This window comes from Mustela erminea, chromosome 9 (genome assembly GCF_009829155.1).
Source record: "Mustela erminea isolate mMusErm1 chromosome 9, mMusErm1.Pri, whole genome shotgun sequence".
NCBI classification, from domain to species: Eukaryota; Metazoa; Chordata; class Mammalia; order Carnivora; family Mustelidae; genus Mustela; species Mustela erminea.
The window spans coordinates 31,814,266-31,832,911 of record NC_045622.1 but is presented as its reverse complement, the minus strand read 5'-3'; the positions used below and the strand labels follow the sequence as shown (position 1 = coordinate 31,832,911).

The following is an 18,646-nucleotide window of genomic DNA, read 5'->3' as shown; positions in this document are numbered from 1 at the left end:
GATAATTGGCCAGTTGAGAAAGAAAATAATCACAGATAGTGGAGACCACATATGTGCAAGTCACTCCTGAAAAAAGCAGAACTTTCTTCCTTCAGTAGTACTTCAAGAGTACTGGTGCACTAAAGTCATATAACCATTAGGCTGAACCAAGTGAGACTGCCATTTTTCCAGGACAAAAACAACCAACTATTGGAAATTTCATATAGTGCAACCAAATAGAAATAAAACTAAGAGAAGAAAATAAGAAAAATCGATGAGAAGACATGCACCACTTTTGAATGAACTATTGAATTTTATAGTGTCCAATAGTAAGACCTGAATTTGCCTGAATTTATACAAAGAGTTGATGATGTACTAGAACCTGTTACTAGATTATAACCATATTGGACTAAACAATTTATTATGGCTAAGCAGAACTGAAATATAATAAGCCAAAAGAAAAAAAAAACCTTTGCATTTGCACAAGTAATAAAGGAAACTTGTTTTTTGCAAATGCACTACCCAGCTTAAAAATATTTTCTGAGCTCATTTAATAAGTAGATAATCTGAATGCCTTATATCTATTTTAAAAGTTAAATTTGTAGCTTAAAGTCTTCCCACAAAGAAAGCACCAAGATCAGATGGCTTTACTGAAGAATTCTACCAAATATTTAAGAAGGAAATAATAACTCTAGACACTCTTTTAGAGATTTGGAGAGGCGGAATATTTACTGACTCATTCTATTAAAGCAGTATTACTCTGAAAATAAAACCAGGCCAAAAAAAATAAAATAAAATTACAGGCCAATGTCTATTAAGAATATAGATGTAAAATTTTTAACAAAACTATCTTAACAAAGAAGAATGAAGCGAGGGGTGTTATTCTTCCTGATATTACATATTACTATATAGCTACAGTAATTAAGATAATTTCATTTGTTAGAGAAATAGGATATAGATCAATAGAACAGAATAGGACAACCAAAAATAGACCTACACAAAAATACTCACTTGATTTTTGACAAAAATAAAAAACAATTCAATTGTGAAACATTATCTTTTTCAGAAATGATGCTGGGACAATGGACATCCTGTTGCAAAAACAAAGACAAAATACAACAATAAAAAATAATAATAAGTTAGAGTCATATCAATGGAAGGGATGCAAGATGGTATGTAGTAGGAAGACCTAAAGCTCACCCACCCCACATTTATAACTATATATCACTCATATATGAGTCAATAACCCAGAGAAAAATCCAGAGAGTGGCAGAAAAAACTCCACAACAAAGTATAGAAGAGAAGCCATATCTGAGAAGTCAGGAAGGGCAGAAATGGTGGCTGGGAGCTGCCCATAGGAGGGAGGGAGCTCCAGTTGTGGAGAAAAGAAAACATCAGAGAGCCCACACAGGGAAAAAGAATCCTCATAATGTGTGGTCTTGAAAGAGAGTGGGGCTGAATTCCATGAGTTTGTATAACCAGAGGGACTTGGATCCTGGAGCATTAAAAGTCAGCTGGCTCAGCATTGGGGGAGCTATCAGGGGGAGTGATAACAGGGTCCCTGCCCCTAAAGAGACAACAATCCAAGTAGAGCAACATTGAAGTGGCAGCTTGCACAATGGGAAAATATTTGTTTATACTAATTATAGAGCATGTTGGGGACTTCTTTGGGAACAAAGGGGTTGGTAGACACCATTTTCCTCCCTTGCCCCATACCATAAACACAGAGCCACCTGCAGGAGGTGGAACTACAAAGACACTTGCTACCTAACCTGCTAGCTGTGAGCCCTGCCTATGAGTTCTCCTGAGGACTTGCTCTCTTTAAGCCTGCTGGCCAAGTCTCTGGGCTCAACTCAAATTTTGTTAGTAATGCATATGCTCTGCCCAGGCACTGCCTCCTGGTTTCATGCACCAGATGGTCACTGAACTTCAGGAGATCTAGCCTAAGACTAGTGTCTCAGTGCAAATTTAGTTAATTCCTCATGTGCCCTGACCAGGCACTACACACACAAACACAGTATAATGCACCCAGCCATGGGGCACAGACACCAAATGCCCTGGCAATGGCTTCTGCTGTGTGCTGCACTCCCAACTGCAGATGTACTTTGGGCAATAGGCCTAGGATTTGCAGCTTAGTGCAAATTTTGCGGACACAGTATGCCATGCCTAGTGACCTCCCCACTCTGGGAGCAGCCTCTCTTCATGCATAGACACTGTGTGTCACACCCAGTTGCCAGGCCCTCCTTGCCACTACCTCAGCCATGCATCTTATTATCTGGTGGATGCCACTCATGCACATTGTAACTGTGGCCTAATCTGGTCTAAGACTAGTGACTTGGTGCAAAAGTTGCTAACATTGTCACACTGACCCCAAGCCCTCCAAGGATCATGCTCCCTCAGAGTCGGTCTGCCTAGGTCTCACTAATACCACAGAGAGCAAGCACAGCCCACAACAGTTAATGCTACACAAACACAATAGCAGGTTATAGGCAGCACACATAAGAGACTCCTGTAAGTGGCAAGTTCTAGTGAACACTTTACTGCAGGGCACTCCAGGACCTCTGCAGAGGATAGAGCTAACTTTCCTAACATAAACAAACAGACACAGAGGTGGACGAATTGAGGAGACAGAGGAATTTTTCCCAAATGAAAAAACATGACAAACCACAATAGGAGATCTGAGCAAAACAGATATAAATAATATGCCCGATAGAGAATATAAAGTAATCATAAAAATACTCACTGAACATGAGAAAAGAATGGAGTACATCAGTGAGACCCTTAACAAAGAGATTTTTTTAAATGACATACCAAAGATGAAGAACTCAATAAATGAAATTTAAAATATAACAGATTAAATTTTAAATTAATATAACAGATTAACAGATTAATATTTTAAATTAAAATATAACAAATGGAATGAACAGTAAGTAACAGGAAGCCAAAGAATGTATCAGTGACCTGGTGGATACAGCAATATAAGGCAATCAAGCTGAAGAGATGAGAGATCCATACCCAGCAGGTACAGAAAACCCCCCAAAAAATCAACAAAAACAAATCTACACCAAGACCCACTATAAATAAAATGGAAAAATGTAAAAAAAAAAAAAAAATTAAAAATGCTAAATGTAGTGATAAAGAAAAAAAAATTAAAAGCAGAAAAATGAAAGTTTCCTATAAAGGAAACCTCATAAGGTATCAGTGGATTTTTCAGCAGAAACTTTGCTACCCAGAAAAATGTGGCATGAAGAGTGTTGCACAGCTGAAGTTGTTTGGGCACCTGAGTGGCTCAGTGGGTTAAAGCCTCTGCCTTCGGCTCAGGTCATGATTTCAGGGTCCTGGGATCGAACCCCACATCGGGCTCTCTGCTCAGTGGGGAGCCTTCTTCCTCCTCTCTCTCTGCCTGCCTCTCTGCCTACTTGTGATCTCTCTCTCTCTCTGTCAAATAAATAAATAAAAATTAAAAAAAAAAAGAAAAATGGGGCATGATATATTCAAAGTGCTGAATGGGAAAAAATGAAGCCAAGAATACTCTATCCAGCAAGGATATCATTCAGAATAGAAGAAGAGATAAAGAGCTTCCCAAACAAACAAAAACTAAAGAAATTTATGACCACTAAACCAGGCCTGAAAAAGACAGTAAAAAGGACTCTTTCAGTATGAAGACCAAAAGTGACATTATGGAAGTATGAGACAAAAAAGCATCAAAAAAATAAATGTTTTTGTAAAGAAAAAAAAAAAAAAGTCAAGGAACTCACAAAATAAAAAGATGTAAAATATGACACCATAATACCTAAAATGCAGGGAAGAGAGGAGTAAAGAATGGCCTTAAACTTTAGAGACCATCAACTTAATATAGACTACTGTATGCAGATGATGTTATATACAGCCCTAACAGTAATTGCAAATAAAAAAATTAATAGGTATACAAAGAATAAAGAGAAAAAGTTCAAATATATCACTAAAGAAAACCATGACAGAGAGGAATAGAAGAAAGGATCAAAGAAAACTACAAAAACAACCACAAAACTAGCAACAAAATGACAATATATACATATTAATCAATAATTTTGAACATAAATAGACTAGATGCTACAATCAAATAACATGGATGAAAAAACAAGGTCCATCTGTATGCTGCCTACAAGAGACTCATTTTAGACCTAAAGACACTTGCAGATTGAAAGTGAAGAGATGAAGAAACATCTATAATGAAAATGGATGTCAAAAGAAAGCTAGAGTAGCAATACTTATATTAAAATAGATTTTAAAACAAAGTTTGTAACAAGAGACAAAGAAGGACACTACATAATAACAAAGGGGGCAATTGAACAAGAAGATATAACAATTATAAATATTTATGCACCCAACATGGAAGCACTTAAATGCATAAAACAGTTAATTAAAAACATAAAAGAACAAATCAATGTCAGACCTCAAGTTATATTACAAAGTCGTAGTGATCAAAACAGTATGGTACTGGCACAAAAATAGACACATAGATCATTGCAACAGAATAGAAAACCCAGAAATGAATCCATATTTATATGGTCAATTAACCTTCAACAAAGGAGGAAAAAATATCCAATGGGAAAAAGAGTCTCTTAAACAAATAATGTTGGGAAAATTGGACAGCTACATGCAAAATAATGAACCTGGACCACTTTCTTTCATCATACACAACAATAAACTCAAAAAGGATTAAAGACCTAAATGAAACCATAAAAATTTTGCACAGGCAGTAATTTCTCTGGCCTTAACTGTAGCAACATTTTTCTAGGTATGTCTCCTGAAGAAAGGATTATAAAAGGAAAAAATACACTTTGGGACTACATCAAAATAAAAAGCTTCTGCACAAGGAAGGAAACAATTAACAAAACTAAAAGGCAGAAGATATTTGCAAATGACATATCCAATAAAGGGCTGTTATCTAAAATACATAAAGAACTGTTGCAACTCAACCCCGCAAAAACAAATAATCCAATTACAAATGGGCAGAAAACATGAACAGACATTTCTCCAAAGAAGACATACAGATGGCCAACAGACACATGAAAAGATGCCCAACATCACTCCTTATCAGGGAAATGCAAATCAAAACTATAATGAGATCTCCCCTCACACCAGTCAAAACGGCTACAATCAAAAACACAAGAAACAACAGGTGTTGGTGAAGATGTGGAGGAAAAGGAAACCTTATCAACTATTGGTGGGAATGCAGATTGGTACATCCACTCTGGAAAAGAGTATGGAGATTCCTCAAAAAGTTAAAAATAGATATACCCTATAATCCAATCAGACTCCGGGGCATTTACCCAAAGAATACAAAAATAGTTGTACCCCCTATGATTAGCATCATTATTAATAGCTAAATTATGGAAGCAACCTGTGTCCATTGACTGATGAATGGATGAAGAAGTGGCATGCATAGATGGATATAGATGTTAGATATACATATAGATATAGATGATATAGATGCTGGAATATTATTCAGCCACAAAAAAGAATAAAAATTTTTCCATTTGCAAAGACATGAATGGAGAGCAAAATAAGCCAGTCAGAGAAAGACAAATATGATATGGTTTCATTCATACGTGGAATTTAAGAAAGAAAAAAATGACCAAGATAAAACAAGGCAAAGCAAAAGAGAGAGAAGAAGATAAGCCAAGAAACAGACTCCTAAGAAACAGACTACTTTGGGTTACTAGAGGGGAGGTAAGTGGAGGGAGGGGTAAAATAGATGATGGGGATTAAGGACTGCACTAGTTGTGATGAACACTGGGTGATGTAGAGAATTGTTGAATCATTACATTATACAGCTAAAACTAATATAACACTATATGTTAACTACACTGGAATTAAAATAAAATTAAATTTTAAAAAATGATAAAGTAAAATAACCAGGAGAAAAAGTTAGATTCATACCTCACAGCATAAAGAAAAACTAACTTAAAAAGAATCATAGACATAAACATAAAACCTAAAGCTATAACATTTCTAGAGGAAAATAAAACATTTTTGTGACTTTAGGTTAGGTAACCTTTGTGTCAAAAACACAAAGCATAAAATAAAATTGATATATTACTCTTTATCCACTTTAAGAACTTCTGCTGTTGGAAAAACATTAAGACATGCCTAAACTGGTGGAAAATATTTGCAATTTTTTCACTTGAAAAAAGAGTTATAGCTAGAATATTTTTTTTTTAAACTATCAAACCTGAATAAGAAGGCAGTTTCATTAAAAAGTTAGCAAAATAGGGCACTGGGTGCTTCAGTGGGTTAAAGCCTCTGCCTTCGGCTCAGGTCATGATCCCAGAGTCCTGGAATTGAGGCCCACATCGGGCTTTCTGCTCAGCAGGAAACCTGCTTCCTCCTCTCTCTCTGTCTGCCTCTCTGCCTACTTAAGATCTGTGTCTGTCAAATAAATAAATAAAATCTTTAAAAAATTGGCAAAATATTTGATCACTTCACCAAAGAAGATATATGATGGGAAATAAGCACTTGAAAGATGCTCAACATAATTAGTCATTAAGAAAATACAACTAAAAACCACAATGAGATTCTACTACCTAATGGTTATAATAGCTAAAATTAAAAAGACTGATCATTTCAAGTGTTGCAAGGATTCTCAGACAATGCTCCTAGGAATGTAAATTATAGTATGACTGCTTAGAAACAGTATAGCATTTCCCTTAAAAAAGTTAAACATTAAACATAAATATAGGGATATTGGGTGGCTTATTGGTTAAGCGTCTGCCTTCAGCTCAGATCATGATCCCAGGGTGCTGGGATTGAGCCCTGCATTGTGTTCCCAGCTCAGTGGGGAGTCTCCTTCTTCCTGTTCCTCTCTCCCGCTGGCTGGTTTTCTCTCTCTCTCTCTCTCTCTCTCTCTCTGTCTCTCTCCCTTTCTCTCTCAAATAAATAAATTAAAATCTTCTAAAAAATAAAAATAAAAAATAAACATAAAGCCTATGATCCAGTAAATTGTCCTAAATACTTATCTAAAAGAAATAAAAGCAAACTATCTATAAGATAGTTGTTACACAAATGTTAAAAGCAGCTCTATTTGTAACAGATCTAAGCAGAAAATAACCCAAACGTCCAACCAGAAGATGAATGGATAAACAAATAGTGGTATATACATGGTATATATATACAATGGAATTCTATTCAGCAGTAAAAAAAGATTGGATTATTGGTCATCACAACTACACAGATAAATCTCAGCTTTCTCTTAACTGAATTAATCAAGACATAAACAAAAAGGCATATATAATATTATGATTTTGTTTATATAAAATTATGTAAAACTTCAAACTTACCATAGGTACACAAAGCAGATCGGTAGTTGCTTGGTGATAGGGATATGATAAGAAGAGGTTAGAGAGACAGAATACAAAGGAACACAGAGATACTTTGGGGTGATATATGTGTTGACTATCTTGATGGTGGTCATTGTTTTGTGTCTACATCCACTTGTGAAAATCTTTCAAAGCATCTACTTTAAATAAGTGAGCTTATTATATGCCTACACACCTCAATAAAGTTATTTTTTAAAAAGCGGCAGCTTCGGGCACCTGGGTGGCTCAGTTGGTTAAGCAACTGCCTTCAGCAGGTCATGATCCTGGAGTCCAGGGATTGAGTCCTGCATTGGGCTCCCAGCTCCTCAGGGAGTCTGCTTCTCCCTCTGACCTTCTCCCCTCTCATGTGCTCACTCTCTCTCTCTCTCAAATAAATAAATAAAATATTTTTTTAAATGGCAGCTTCCCATTACCTTAAAATAGAGATCAAACGTTTCCCATATTACACTAGATCCTACATGATCTTGCCCTTATCTACCTCTCCAGTTTCACTTTGGGACCTTCCCATCCTCCTTTATATGTTGCCATCATAATTGGCCATTTAGTTCTTCAAGAGTTTGTGGTCCTTCTCACCTCAATATCTTTGCAAATGCTATTCCCTCTCCTTTCCCCACACTTAACTCCTAGTTAACTTCCTCTCATCCTTCAGTTCTCATTTCAGATATTAGTCCCCAAGAAAATACTAAATGAACACCCCAAGATACTTGAGGTTTGCAACACTCTATTTTTTCCTTTTAAAATTTGTCAAAATTTTTATTTATATTTTGAGTACATATTCAGTTAATGGCTATCAACACTACTAAGGTACGCAAATTTACATTAAGTTAATAGTTTTGAAGAACAAGTTAAATGTAATTATAACATTTTATATATAAGGAAAGAGATAAACTGCTTAAAATCACACACATACTAGTTAATGGCAGTGATTTAAAATCAGCTCTCTCTGACTTTAAAGCATATAATCTTAATTAATGATTAATCATTCTATAATATCATATGCACTATGTATGATATGATACCAAAAAGAAATATATTGTGGAAGTCAGAGCATGATCTCTAAAATGATGGCATATAAATAGGTAGTATTTCCAGGGAAGCAGTCTAGTTGGAAGAACCTAAACTGTTTGTGGGGTATCTGATATTTAAGCCAAAAGTGGAAGAGGAATGGCTCTGAAATTTGGAGATGAAGATGGCTTCAGGAAGTAAGCAATAAATCCTGCAAGATAAGAGTAAACATAGGGCTAATCTAGACAGACTGTGGCATTGGGCAGATTAATAAGGCAGAGATCCAGGAATTTGGTACAAAATGAGAACCAAGACATCTCCAGGGCTAGGCAGAACCTCATAGAGAAATTTTGAGATAGAAATATGGAAAGATGATTTGGGAAGATGAAAATATGGAAAGATGAATGCCAGAGTGCTGCTTTGCATTTGTAAAATCTCTCCATATCCCCACGAGACCTTTACCTAACCCCTGACTTACCACGCTACTCCAATTTCAAGGACTTCTCAGCAGAATTAATCCCCAAATTTGAAAATTTAAAATGTAGGAGACACATAGTAATAGAAGAGGTGAGAATATATACAAAATTTTGGAAAGTGCAAGAAAATGTTAAATCAATATTCAGTTATCTAAGTAATTATATACATAATAACCAGACATTATAAAGTAAATCACCTTCAGTGTCTCAACTGTTTTATCTTTCTTACATTTGAAAATATATATATATGAGCTCATCCAATAAAGATTTACTATTGAACTGGAGGTAGGCTTTTGCTTAAATGACACTGCGACTTGACAGATAAAAAAGCTCCATACTATTCAAAATTCTTCCTTCCTCAAGTAGCTTAAAATGCAGGGGTGTTCATAAACTATCTTTAAAAGGAGAGTATAATATATTGCCTCCTGTCAGAGAGAAAGGACTTATCTTAAATCAGGAACTGAAACACTCCCAGAATCTTAAGATACATTTATTTATTTATTAAAAGATTTTATTTATTTATTTGACAGAGGCAGAAACAACAAGAGAGGGAATACAAGCAGGGGAAGTGGGAGAGGGAGAAAGGCTTGCTGCCGAGCAGGGAGCCCCTGCAGGTCTGGATCCCAGAACCCTGGGATCATGACCTGAGCTGAAGGCAGAAGCTTAATGACTGAGCCACCCAGGCGCCCCAAGATGCATTTTTTAAAATATTTTATTTATTTATTTGACAGAGAGAGAGAGAGAGATCACAAGTAGGCAGAGAAGCAGGCAGAGAGAGAAGGGGGAAGCAGGCGCCCTGCTGAGCAGAGAGCCCCATGCGAGGCTCGATCCCAGGACCCTGAGATCATGACCTGAGCCAAAGGCAGCGGCTTAACCCACTGAACCACCCAGGCGCCCCGCATTTATTTTTTTAAATGAAGTAAATTCTAAGCCAAATTTCTCACGTCCTAGATTAGAATTTATGTTAATTGATAAAATATAGGTATTTGTAAAATATTAGTAAAATATTATAATTTATATTTCAATAAAGTTTATAATTCTTATAAGATATTACCATTTGTTTATGAAAAGTATAATTTTTACTTCAAATATATCCTGTTATAGTATGTGTACCTTTGGAATTTAAATGGAATAAATATATTTCATTTTTATACAAAATGAGCGCTATCTAATCATCAGAATCTTGCATTGGCCATCTTCAATAGATTTTATAACATTTAAAGGCACTGTGTTTTCCAAATGTCTGAAGTTAGTGTCTCTCCTAGACATAAACTACAAAAGCAAATTCTCTATTCCTAGTTTGGCTTGCCTCTAAGTTTGTTTTCCTTCTCATAAGTTGTAAAACAGTTCTGATGTATATTGAAAAGAGTATGATGTGTTTAAACTAATATCTTTATTGGGGCGCCTGGGTGGCTCAGCGGGTTAAAGCCTCTGCCTTCGGCTCAGGTCGTGATCCCATAGTTCTGGGATCGAGCCCCGCATTGGGCTCTCTGTTCGGCAGGGAGCCTGCTTCCTTCTCTCTCTCTCTCTCTCTCTCTCTCTCTGCCTACTTGTGATTTCTGTCAAAAAAAAAAAAAAAAAAACAAAACTAATATCTTTATTGATAATAGTATATAAGTATAAATTCATAAGCAATAGTCAGCAACCTAGAATCTAATCCGATTGTTGAAAGGCTCAATGCTTTAAATAACTCAGTTCTCGGTGACTGGCAAGATTGAATACATGTTTTTAAAAAAACATGAAGGGTATTGACTAAACATATTTAACCCATTTTTTTTTCTTAAATAGTATAAGATAATTATATTGCCATTGAATAAACTATTCTTTACGGAACTAGGGAAATTCGATTTTAGTATTTTAAGTTCAGTAGGGCCACTGGCTCTTACCAAACACCTATTACTTTCTCTTTCCTAAAAGTCAGTCCAAACTCTGGTGTCATATCAAATAAAACCATAAAAGCCACTGCTATTTAGTTTCAGGTTGCTTGAGGAGGTTGATGCACTGGTGAAAAAAATGAGTTATAGGGGCGCCTGGGTGGCTCAGTGGGTTAAGCTGCTGCCTTCAGCTCAGGTCATGATCTCAGGGTCCTGGGATTGAGTCCTGCAACAGCCTCTCTGCTCAGCAGGGAGCCTGCTTCCCTCTCTCTCTCTGCCTGCCTCTCTGCCTACTTGTGATCTTTCTCTCTGTCAAATAAATAAATAAAACCTTTTAAAAAAATGAGTTATATTTCAGGAGTATAGAACGGAGAAAAAAAACAAAAGTACTAATCAACTCTGAAATCCATATATTTCTGGGATGATGAATACACAGGATAATATGATAATCCCAAATGTCAACCTCATTTTTGCTGAACTTCCAAAAATTTTTAATAATGTCTTAATTTTTCACCTTCATATGACTCAGAGTACACTTTTAACAAAGGTCTCAGAAAAGCCCAAGCGCAAACTATCATGTTTTTAAGTTGAAGAAGTGCAGTGTGAGCAGCCCAGGTATCAGGTATCAGGTCTCATTTTCATACCCTTGCTGTACTCATGGCACTGTAAAGAAACTACCATAAATCATTTCTTAGCTGTGTACAATTAATTTTATGTTCTGTACTTGTCTTCCTCTATGTTTTTATGCTGTTTCTTTTTATATTTGATTTTTGAGGTCACTCTGGGTTTGAAGTAAAATACTCAAACTTCATATTAAAATATCACTGGGTGATATTATAGTAAAAGTTTTAATAACCAAATTCAGGGTCACCTTTTCCCACCAGTTTTAAAATTAACTGTCAAAAAGGGTCAAAAGAAAAATAACCTGTAACACCCTAACCCTTTTAAGTATAAGAAGATATTAAGTGGGTTTATTGCATAATTTCTGGAAAGATAAAACATTTCTACTATTACTGCATATTTTCACAGTGATCCCTTTATCTTATTTATCATTACCTTGGAGGTGGTTTCAGACATCATCAGAATATTTTACCACTTAGCTTATTTGAAGTAAAAGAGGAAAAAACCTTTTTTAATAATTTTCAGAATAGCTATTCTTCCAGACGGAAGTCTACGGATGCTAAATGCTTCTAAATCTGATGAGGGAAAGTACGTTTGCCAAGGGGAAAACATCTTTGGTTCTGCTGAAATCATAGCATCAGTATCTGTAAAAGGTAAGAAAATGTAGCTAACTGTGTTATAAGCATAGTTTCATGGCTTTGTCAGAAAGTGAATATAACATGCATGTAAAATGTGTTTGCTCGTATGTGTCTGCATGCTCCTATTGATAAGATACACTGCAAAGATGGAACTAACACATCCAAATTGTCCCTTTCCATTATTTAGAAGACCATAAAGAAAAGAACACCTTGTTGGTAGAAACTTAACATTAGAACAAAATATGTGAAGATATAAATGTTAGAAATATTAGAAACAAAATATGTGAAGGAGATAAAGCTTTCTGAAGTTTTACTGGATGTCTCAAAATCCAAAAGTATTCCAACAATATAAAAATATTATTCCTCTATCAAGATTAATTTTAACATCAATCAGTAATATCCCTTTGTTATCACTGCAACTGGGGTCTGGGGCAGAAAGGAGTAGCAGAAGGAGGACATTCTGTGGTGTCAGAATGTGTATCAGGTAAACGGTTACCTGACCTGTTCTTTGGTGTTTGCATCAGTGGAATTTTTAAGCACTGTCACTTTTGAGTGTTATAAATATTACCACTTAAATTTTTCTATTAGTTTTCTAGTTCAAACATGTACTAGATTTTGGCCTAGAACTTTTTTTTTTTCTTTTTGGCCTAGAACATTTTTTTGAGACTACATATCATTCTTTAGTACAGACAGAAAATCCCAATTTTTCAATTTTTCAATTGGCAAAGAAAAATTTTTCCAACTGAACTATATCTTCAATCAACTTTTTCCCTGTAGGCAGGTATCAAATAGTGAATCTTACCTGTGTATAAAAATATAGAAATATTAAGTTTTCTTTTTCTTTAGAAATAAAAATGTCATTAAAACAGCCAGTACGCTCATATTTTAGAAAAGAAGCAAACATTAGATGAAAGGATGAAGGAAGGAAAAGATGAAGAAAGGAAAATAATTTAAATGATGCCTTCATTTATAGCATACATAATGGGAATCTGACTATATCTGCTAGTCTGTGCCTTATGTGCTAAACAATCTTTGTCATAATGAAGCAATGTTGAATTCACAGACATTTTAAAAATAATAACAAAAAAGGTTTCTGTTAATCACAAGTTGAATGGAATATTTAATTACTCAGAACATTCCATTTCTCACAAAGTTAAACTACAATCAGTATGCTGTGATTATCTGTCTTCTCTGATGAAGCCAGAATTTAGAAAGCCAAACAGAATATCTGACCTCTAGAATGGTAACATTTATATTTCTTTTCTGCTATTGTACTTTCCTCTCTGACTGCTTGGAAGGATGTCACATATTAAAGGATCTTATGAGTGGTTAAGAATGATGCTTCATCAGACTATGCTATTGCCAAAAGCAGATCTAGACTAGGAAAATTAACCTAATTTTTAATCATTTGGGTCAGTCTTCTTGAGATATCTACAATTAGAAATCTAATTAGGAAAAAGGACTAAGTCAAAATTATTTCCATCCCTCCCTACTTTATTAAAAATACCATATTTCAATTACTTGATCACTAGCTTAAATAACCTTTAGATGTACAGCAATATTAACCTTTATTGGCTCTAAACACAATGAAAGGGTATCTATTTTTTAAAAATTTAATTGAATCATTAAATAATTAAACACACACATTTTTCTCAAAAAAATTTTCCCTTCTGGGAGCTTGAGTGACGCAGTGGGTTAAAGCCTCTGTCTTCGGCTCAGGTCTTGATCTCAGGGTCCCGGCTCAGGTCATGATCTCAGGTAATTTCCTTCTTTGGGAATACCAAATGTTGCTTATCGTTATATATTTTCTTATCTTTTTTGCATAAGTTTACTTCTTAAAAGGAATAGTAACTTTTAAATCATCAGTTCCATACACAAGTATAGCAAAATGCCCTAGCATACAAAAAAGGTAAAATTTAATTAATAATAGCTTAGTTAAAGATGTGTATCTAGAGCAACGGCATTGCATAAATTTCTTGTTTAAGTTTTTCTCTATTACTTAAAATATAAAATACAAGGAAATACTATGTGTCAATTATGTTAATTAATATATTTTTATTTCTGTAGAACCTACAAGAATAGAACTTACTCCTAAAAGAACAGAGTTAACAGTGGGAGAAAGCATTGTCCTTAATTGCAAAGCAATTCACGATGCTAGTTTGGATGTTACTTTCTACTGGACACTAAAAGGACAGCCTATTGATTTCGAGAAAGAAGGTGGACATTTTGAAAGCATCAGGGCCGTAAGTTAATACATTTTTATTTGTTGAGTACTAATAATTTTTAAAATTTACACTCAAATTTCTTATCTAGGAAAAAATCAGTTTGATTCAAACAATTACTTTGTTATTTTATGTTACATCAAATTGAAAGTATTTTTTTTAATTCCAATAAAAACTGAAAATACTTCATTATACAAATCTGGCTTCTTTCCCACTTTTATTTACTTGATTAATATTATCAATATTTGCACTTTACTTCTTAGATGTTATATTGCTACATACTAGTGTTACTTAAGCAGTCTTACCAGTAATTATGATTCAATAAATAAATGAAATAAGCCTGCTTGTCCTACTCCTCAAGAAATAGTGATTTTGGAGATTCTTTAATTCCTCAGAGGAATTAAACATTAGCTTAGACAGAGCTTAAACATGCAACCAATAGTCAAAAATACACACTAACCTTAGATAAGCTTTCATAGGTATATTCATTTCTTGCCTATCGAATCCTTTCTTTGTAATATCTATGTGGCAATCAACTAAATGAAGTGGGGATCTTTTGAACCAAATCCTTTAGTATAGAACACCACAGTGTTCTCAATGAAGAAGTGAAGAAGACCTGCTTCCTCCACATTCTTGTTTAAGATAAAAGAGTGACATAGTAACAAAGGGAGAGAGAGAAGGATGATGCAACTGGGGTAACAGATATTTTGGCTGAAATATCCCTTTTACATTGGCTAAAGAGATAGATATAAATGCAATTTATGCGTGCAAGTCCAATTTAAAATACTTCTTTGTACTTATTAATATCCACTCATTCTTCTCTAAACACTTTGGGAAGCACTAAAAAACCACAGCTGTAGTAAGACCAAATAAAATTAAGTTTAGATTGGATTTTATTTTACAGGTACTATGATACATTGAAAAAAGTCCAAGACCCAAAGTCAGGAATTTTCTGGGTCAAGTATCAGCTCAATCCCTAATTGGCTTTGTAACAAAAAGCTGGTGACTTGGCTTTCCTGGGCATTAAACTCATAGAGAAGTAAAGTGAAAGACTTGCACCCAAAAATTGCTAAGGTCCCTTCTTACTCTAGAATTTGATAAATTTGTATTAGTAGAAGAATAAGGATGAGCTATCTTTGTTGGATTCACCAGTTTAACCAAAATTAAACATTTTCTTCTACATTTATCTTTTCATCCTGATTTACTTTGAAAATAATGGGAGAAACTATATATAAGAAATAATTACCAACTGCATTATTTAATCTAACCAAATAAATTAATTTTAATTATTAGTGGTTATGCTATATGTAAAATATTTTGAGAATGTTAAATTAAATTCATTTTCCTCTGATTTGTGACTTTTCTTTTTCCTTTACGTGGGGTTAACAATTTCTTCAAGATTGTGAACAAACAAAACAGAAGCAGAAAAATGTGGTATAAAAGTATCACATTTGAAAACAAAAAATATACCATCAAAATACATCTTCTTACAATTGTCTGTAAACATTCATTTTGGGTGATCAGATTATAAAGTAAAAATATGTCTAAAATGAATATTTGTTTCATATAAACATGTCCCTTATTTTAAAATACCAACAAAGAAATTAATCATTCTGGTAAAATTGTATGAATTCTTGTTTCTGCCTCTTAAACATTATTAGTCTGGTTTGATATCATTCCTTTGTAGCAATAATTGCGGTTTATCTTTTTCATAAGGTTGGGAGTTAATAATACCTGCTGTTTCCCTCTTTATACATATGCTCTTCTTGCCCTTAAATAGTACAAAATTGACTCCTTACTCCATGCAAACCCATATGGTTACAAGCCATGTTAAAATTAGGCTCTAGATTTTAGAAGTGACAAGGAACTATAGAATAGAAGAAAAAGCAAATTATCCTACTGAGAAGCGAAAAAGTATTTAGCTTTAAGGTAATTTAGCATTCATCATATTTAGTGTACTTGGGATAATTAAGAGAAATACATATGTACTTAAAAATTTTTCAAAGCTTCAAACCTGCAAGGTGTAAAAGAAATTCTTCCCCTTTCTCTCAATTACCTCAAATACTGATTTGGCCTTGTCTGGCTTCAAGGACATACAGTGGAGACAATTCCATTTTATGACATTGAGGACGCAGAAAGAAAAAAGAAAAAAAAAAAAACATGCTATTCCTAAAATCATATGTTTTAGAAGGAGAAATGAAAATGTTATGTAAAGGGGAGGTTTGGGAAGGCCTCTGGACTTGTGGGCTATCTTGTTTGAGAAGCCAATTGAAGACTTTGGGAATAGGAGGGACAGGACAGAGCTCACTCAGAAGGGAAGGTGTTTAATGGCCTACTTTGAGTTTCTAAGGAGAGCCATTAAAGAGACCAGAGGGGTCTAGGCTAGCACAGCAGAGTAAGAAAACCAAACAGATTCAGGGACACAAGCAAAGAAGAGTGTGCCTTTGATTGGATTAACTGCCCTGGGACCTCAACCAGCAGTGGGTGATTGAAGAGGGGTAATTCAGAAAAGAAAAGGCAGTATATTTTTTAACATTAACACTGCAAAGTGTCAACTGAAACAACCAAATCTCTGGGAGGGAAAAAGTACCAATGACATCTCGTAGATGATAATATATAGCTTAATGAAATTCTTTACTTTTCAGCTAATTGTGCTGGTGTCTTTTTTACACATTGTTTTTTAGATAAAGCTGTTTATGTGTAGCTATCATAAAATCTGTATACAGTGTTTCAGTACACTTTTGTTTTAAATAAAACAGCTTTCAGACTGCATTATAAGAGAGTGAGTAGATAAACATATAATCATATCCAGTTAAACAAAAGCAATAGCTCTTGCTTTGAAATTTAAATTAAAACATCTATAATGGAAAATTTTTCTATTTCCCTTGCCCATTTTACTTACTCCGTCTTTTACAAATCCAGGAATTTGACTGATTTGAAGTGAATCCAAATTACTAAAGCCACTGTTAAAAGGGTCCAAGCAATCCATTAATACATATATAAACATTTAATCCAATTCACCAAGTCACTTTTTTTGGCAATGATATGAATTAACTAAATTTGGCAAATTAGTGATGCTATTCTTAAGTTTTTAATTTCAATTCAGTTTCACAAGCTAACTACTGTGGAGGATCAAAGTAAAGGACCTTCTCCTCTAGGAGAGCACCATTTAAAAAGAGAGACTGCAGGATGAGAGCTAGTGATCTGCTGTAGCTGTTGTCCCCAGAGAACCTTGTGCATGTGGCCAGCAGGAGCTAGAATTTGCACCTGACCTGGATAGGTAGAATTTTGCTAGATTGTGAGCTAGAATGAACTGCATCTCAGGCAGAGTGAGTAGGTAAAGCAAAGACAGTCTGGCAGAAGGGTTTAGAGGATGTTTCAGGAGCAGTGAGGAGCCACCTGCCCTGACAGCACAGTGAGGGCACACAGTCATTGTAAGTCAGTATTAAAAAAAAAAAAAAAAAAAAAAAAAAAATATATATATATATATATATATATATATATATATATTTTTTTTTTTTTTTTAAAGCAGCAGAGACCTTATTGTAAAAGGCACTGATTTTCAAGCCATGGAACTGGAGTTGTATTTGGAATGTAGCAGGGACTCATGTGATTCAGATTTGTGTTTTTTAGAAAGATAGTTCAGACAGCTCTGGGGAGCAGGAATTGAACAGCTTGTGGCTTTTATATTCATTCTGGTTTAGCAATGAGGAATTGACCATTACAAGCTTTGTTCTTAAATTACCACCTTATTATCAAATAAGGCATTTTCAATTGTGTTTTGACATAATAGCTTATGTTAGTCAGACTTCTGCAAGAACGTCTAAATACTCTCAGGATGTCTGGACAGCACCTGAGCATGGCCAGGTAACCCCAAAGATGAAGTCTTAATGGAGACCTTTAGTGGTCCATTGTTTTCCATAGACTTGAAATTCCTAATTGTTCATTAAAAATGTAAACTTTCTTTAATTTTTATAATGTCTAAAGAAGAGTTGCACTGAATATCATGGCAGCATGTAATTTGCTCTGTTTTTTGGAAGAGAAAAAACCCAAATATCTGTAATTAGGATGGTCTGCTTCCCATTGTGAATTCTCTGAACATACTAAGTCGTAACTAAATGGGCAACCAAATAAAAGTGCATTATTTGAGTGGTCCTTCATATTTACCCAATTCTCTGGTTGTAACAATATAACCAGGAAGGCATAGTAGGGATATTTGACCCCATTTTTTTAATGAGGAAACTAAAACACAAGACTTTTCCAAGCCACATGAGTACTAAATAAGAGAGACAAGATTAAATACAGTGTGATTTTTTAAACTGCATTATTTATTGGTTCTTTTTTATAAAGCTTGCCTTATCCATATTCATTGACCCTATGAGTTCATTCAATGTCAAAAAACTGTGTGAAATTAAAAAAAAAAGATGATTTGACTCGTCTTTAATATAAAGATAATGTAGAATATTAGGT

General features: G+C 34.5%; 1 protein-coding gene across 2 annotated transcripts in view; it reads left to right on the top strand.

The window, feature by feature from the left end:
• The window catches only part of CNTN5 (contactin 5), a 1,363,702-nt gene that overhangs the window by 1,187,984 nt on the left and 157,072 nt on the right, over window positions 1-18,646 (top strand). For both annotated transcript variants that reach the window (XM_032358816.1, XM_032358817.1), the window contains 2 exons: window positions 11,842-11,969; window positions 14,022-14,197. In XM_032358816.1, the coding sequence (XP_032214707.1) occupies window positions 11,842-11,969; window positions 14,022-14,197 (304 nt within the window). The remainder of the gene's footprint in view (window positions 1-11,841; window positions 11,970-14,021; window positions 14,198-18,646) is intronic.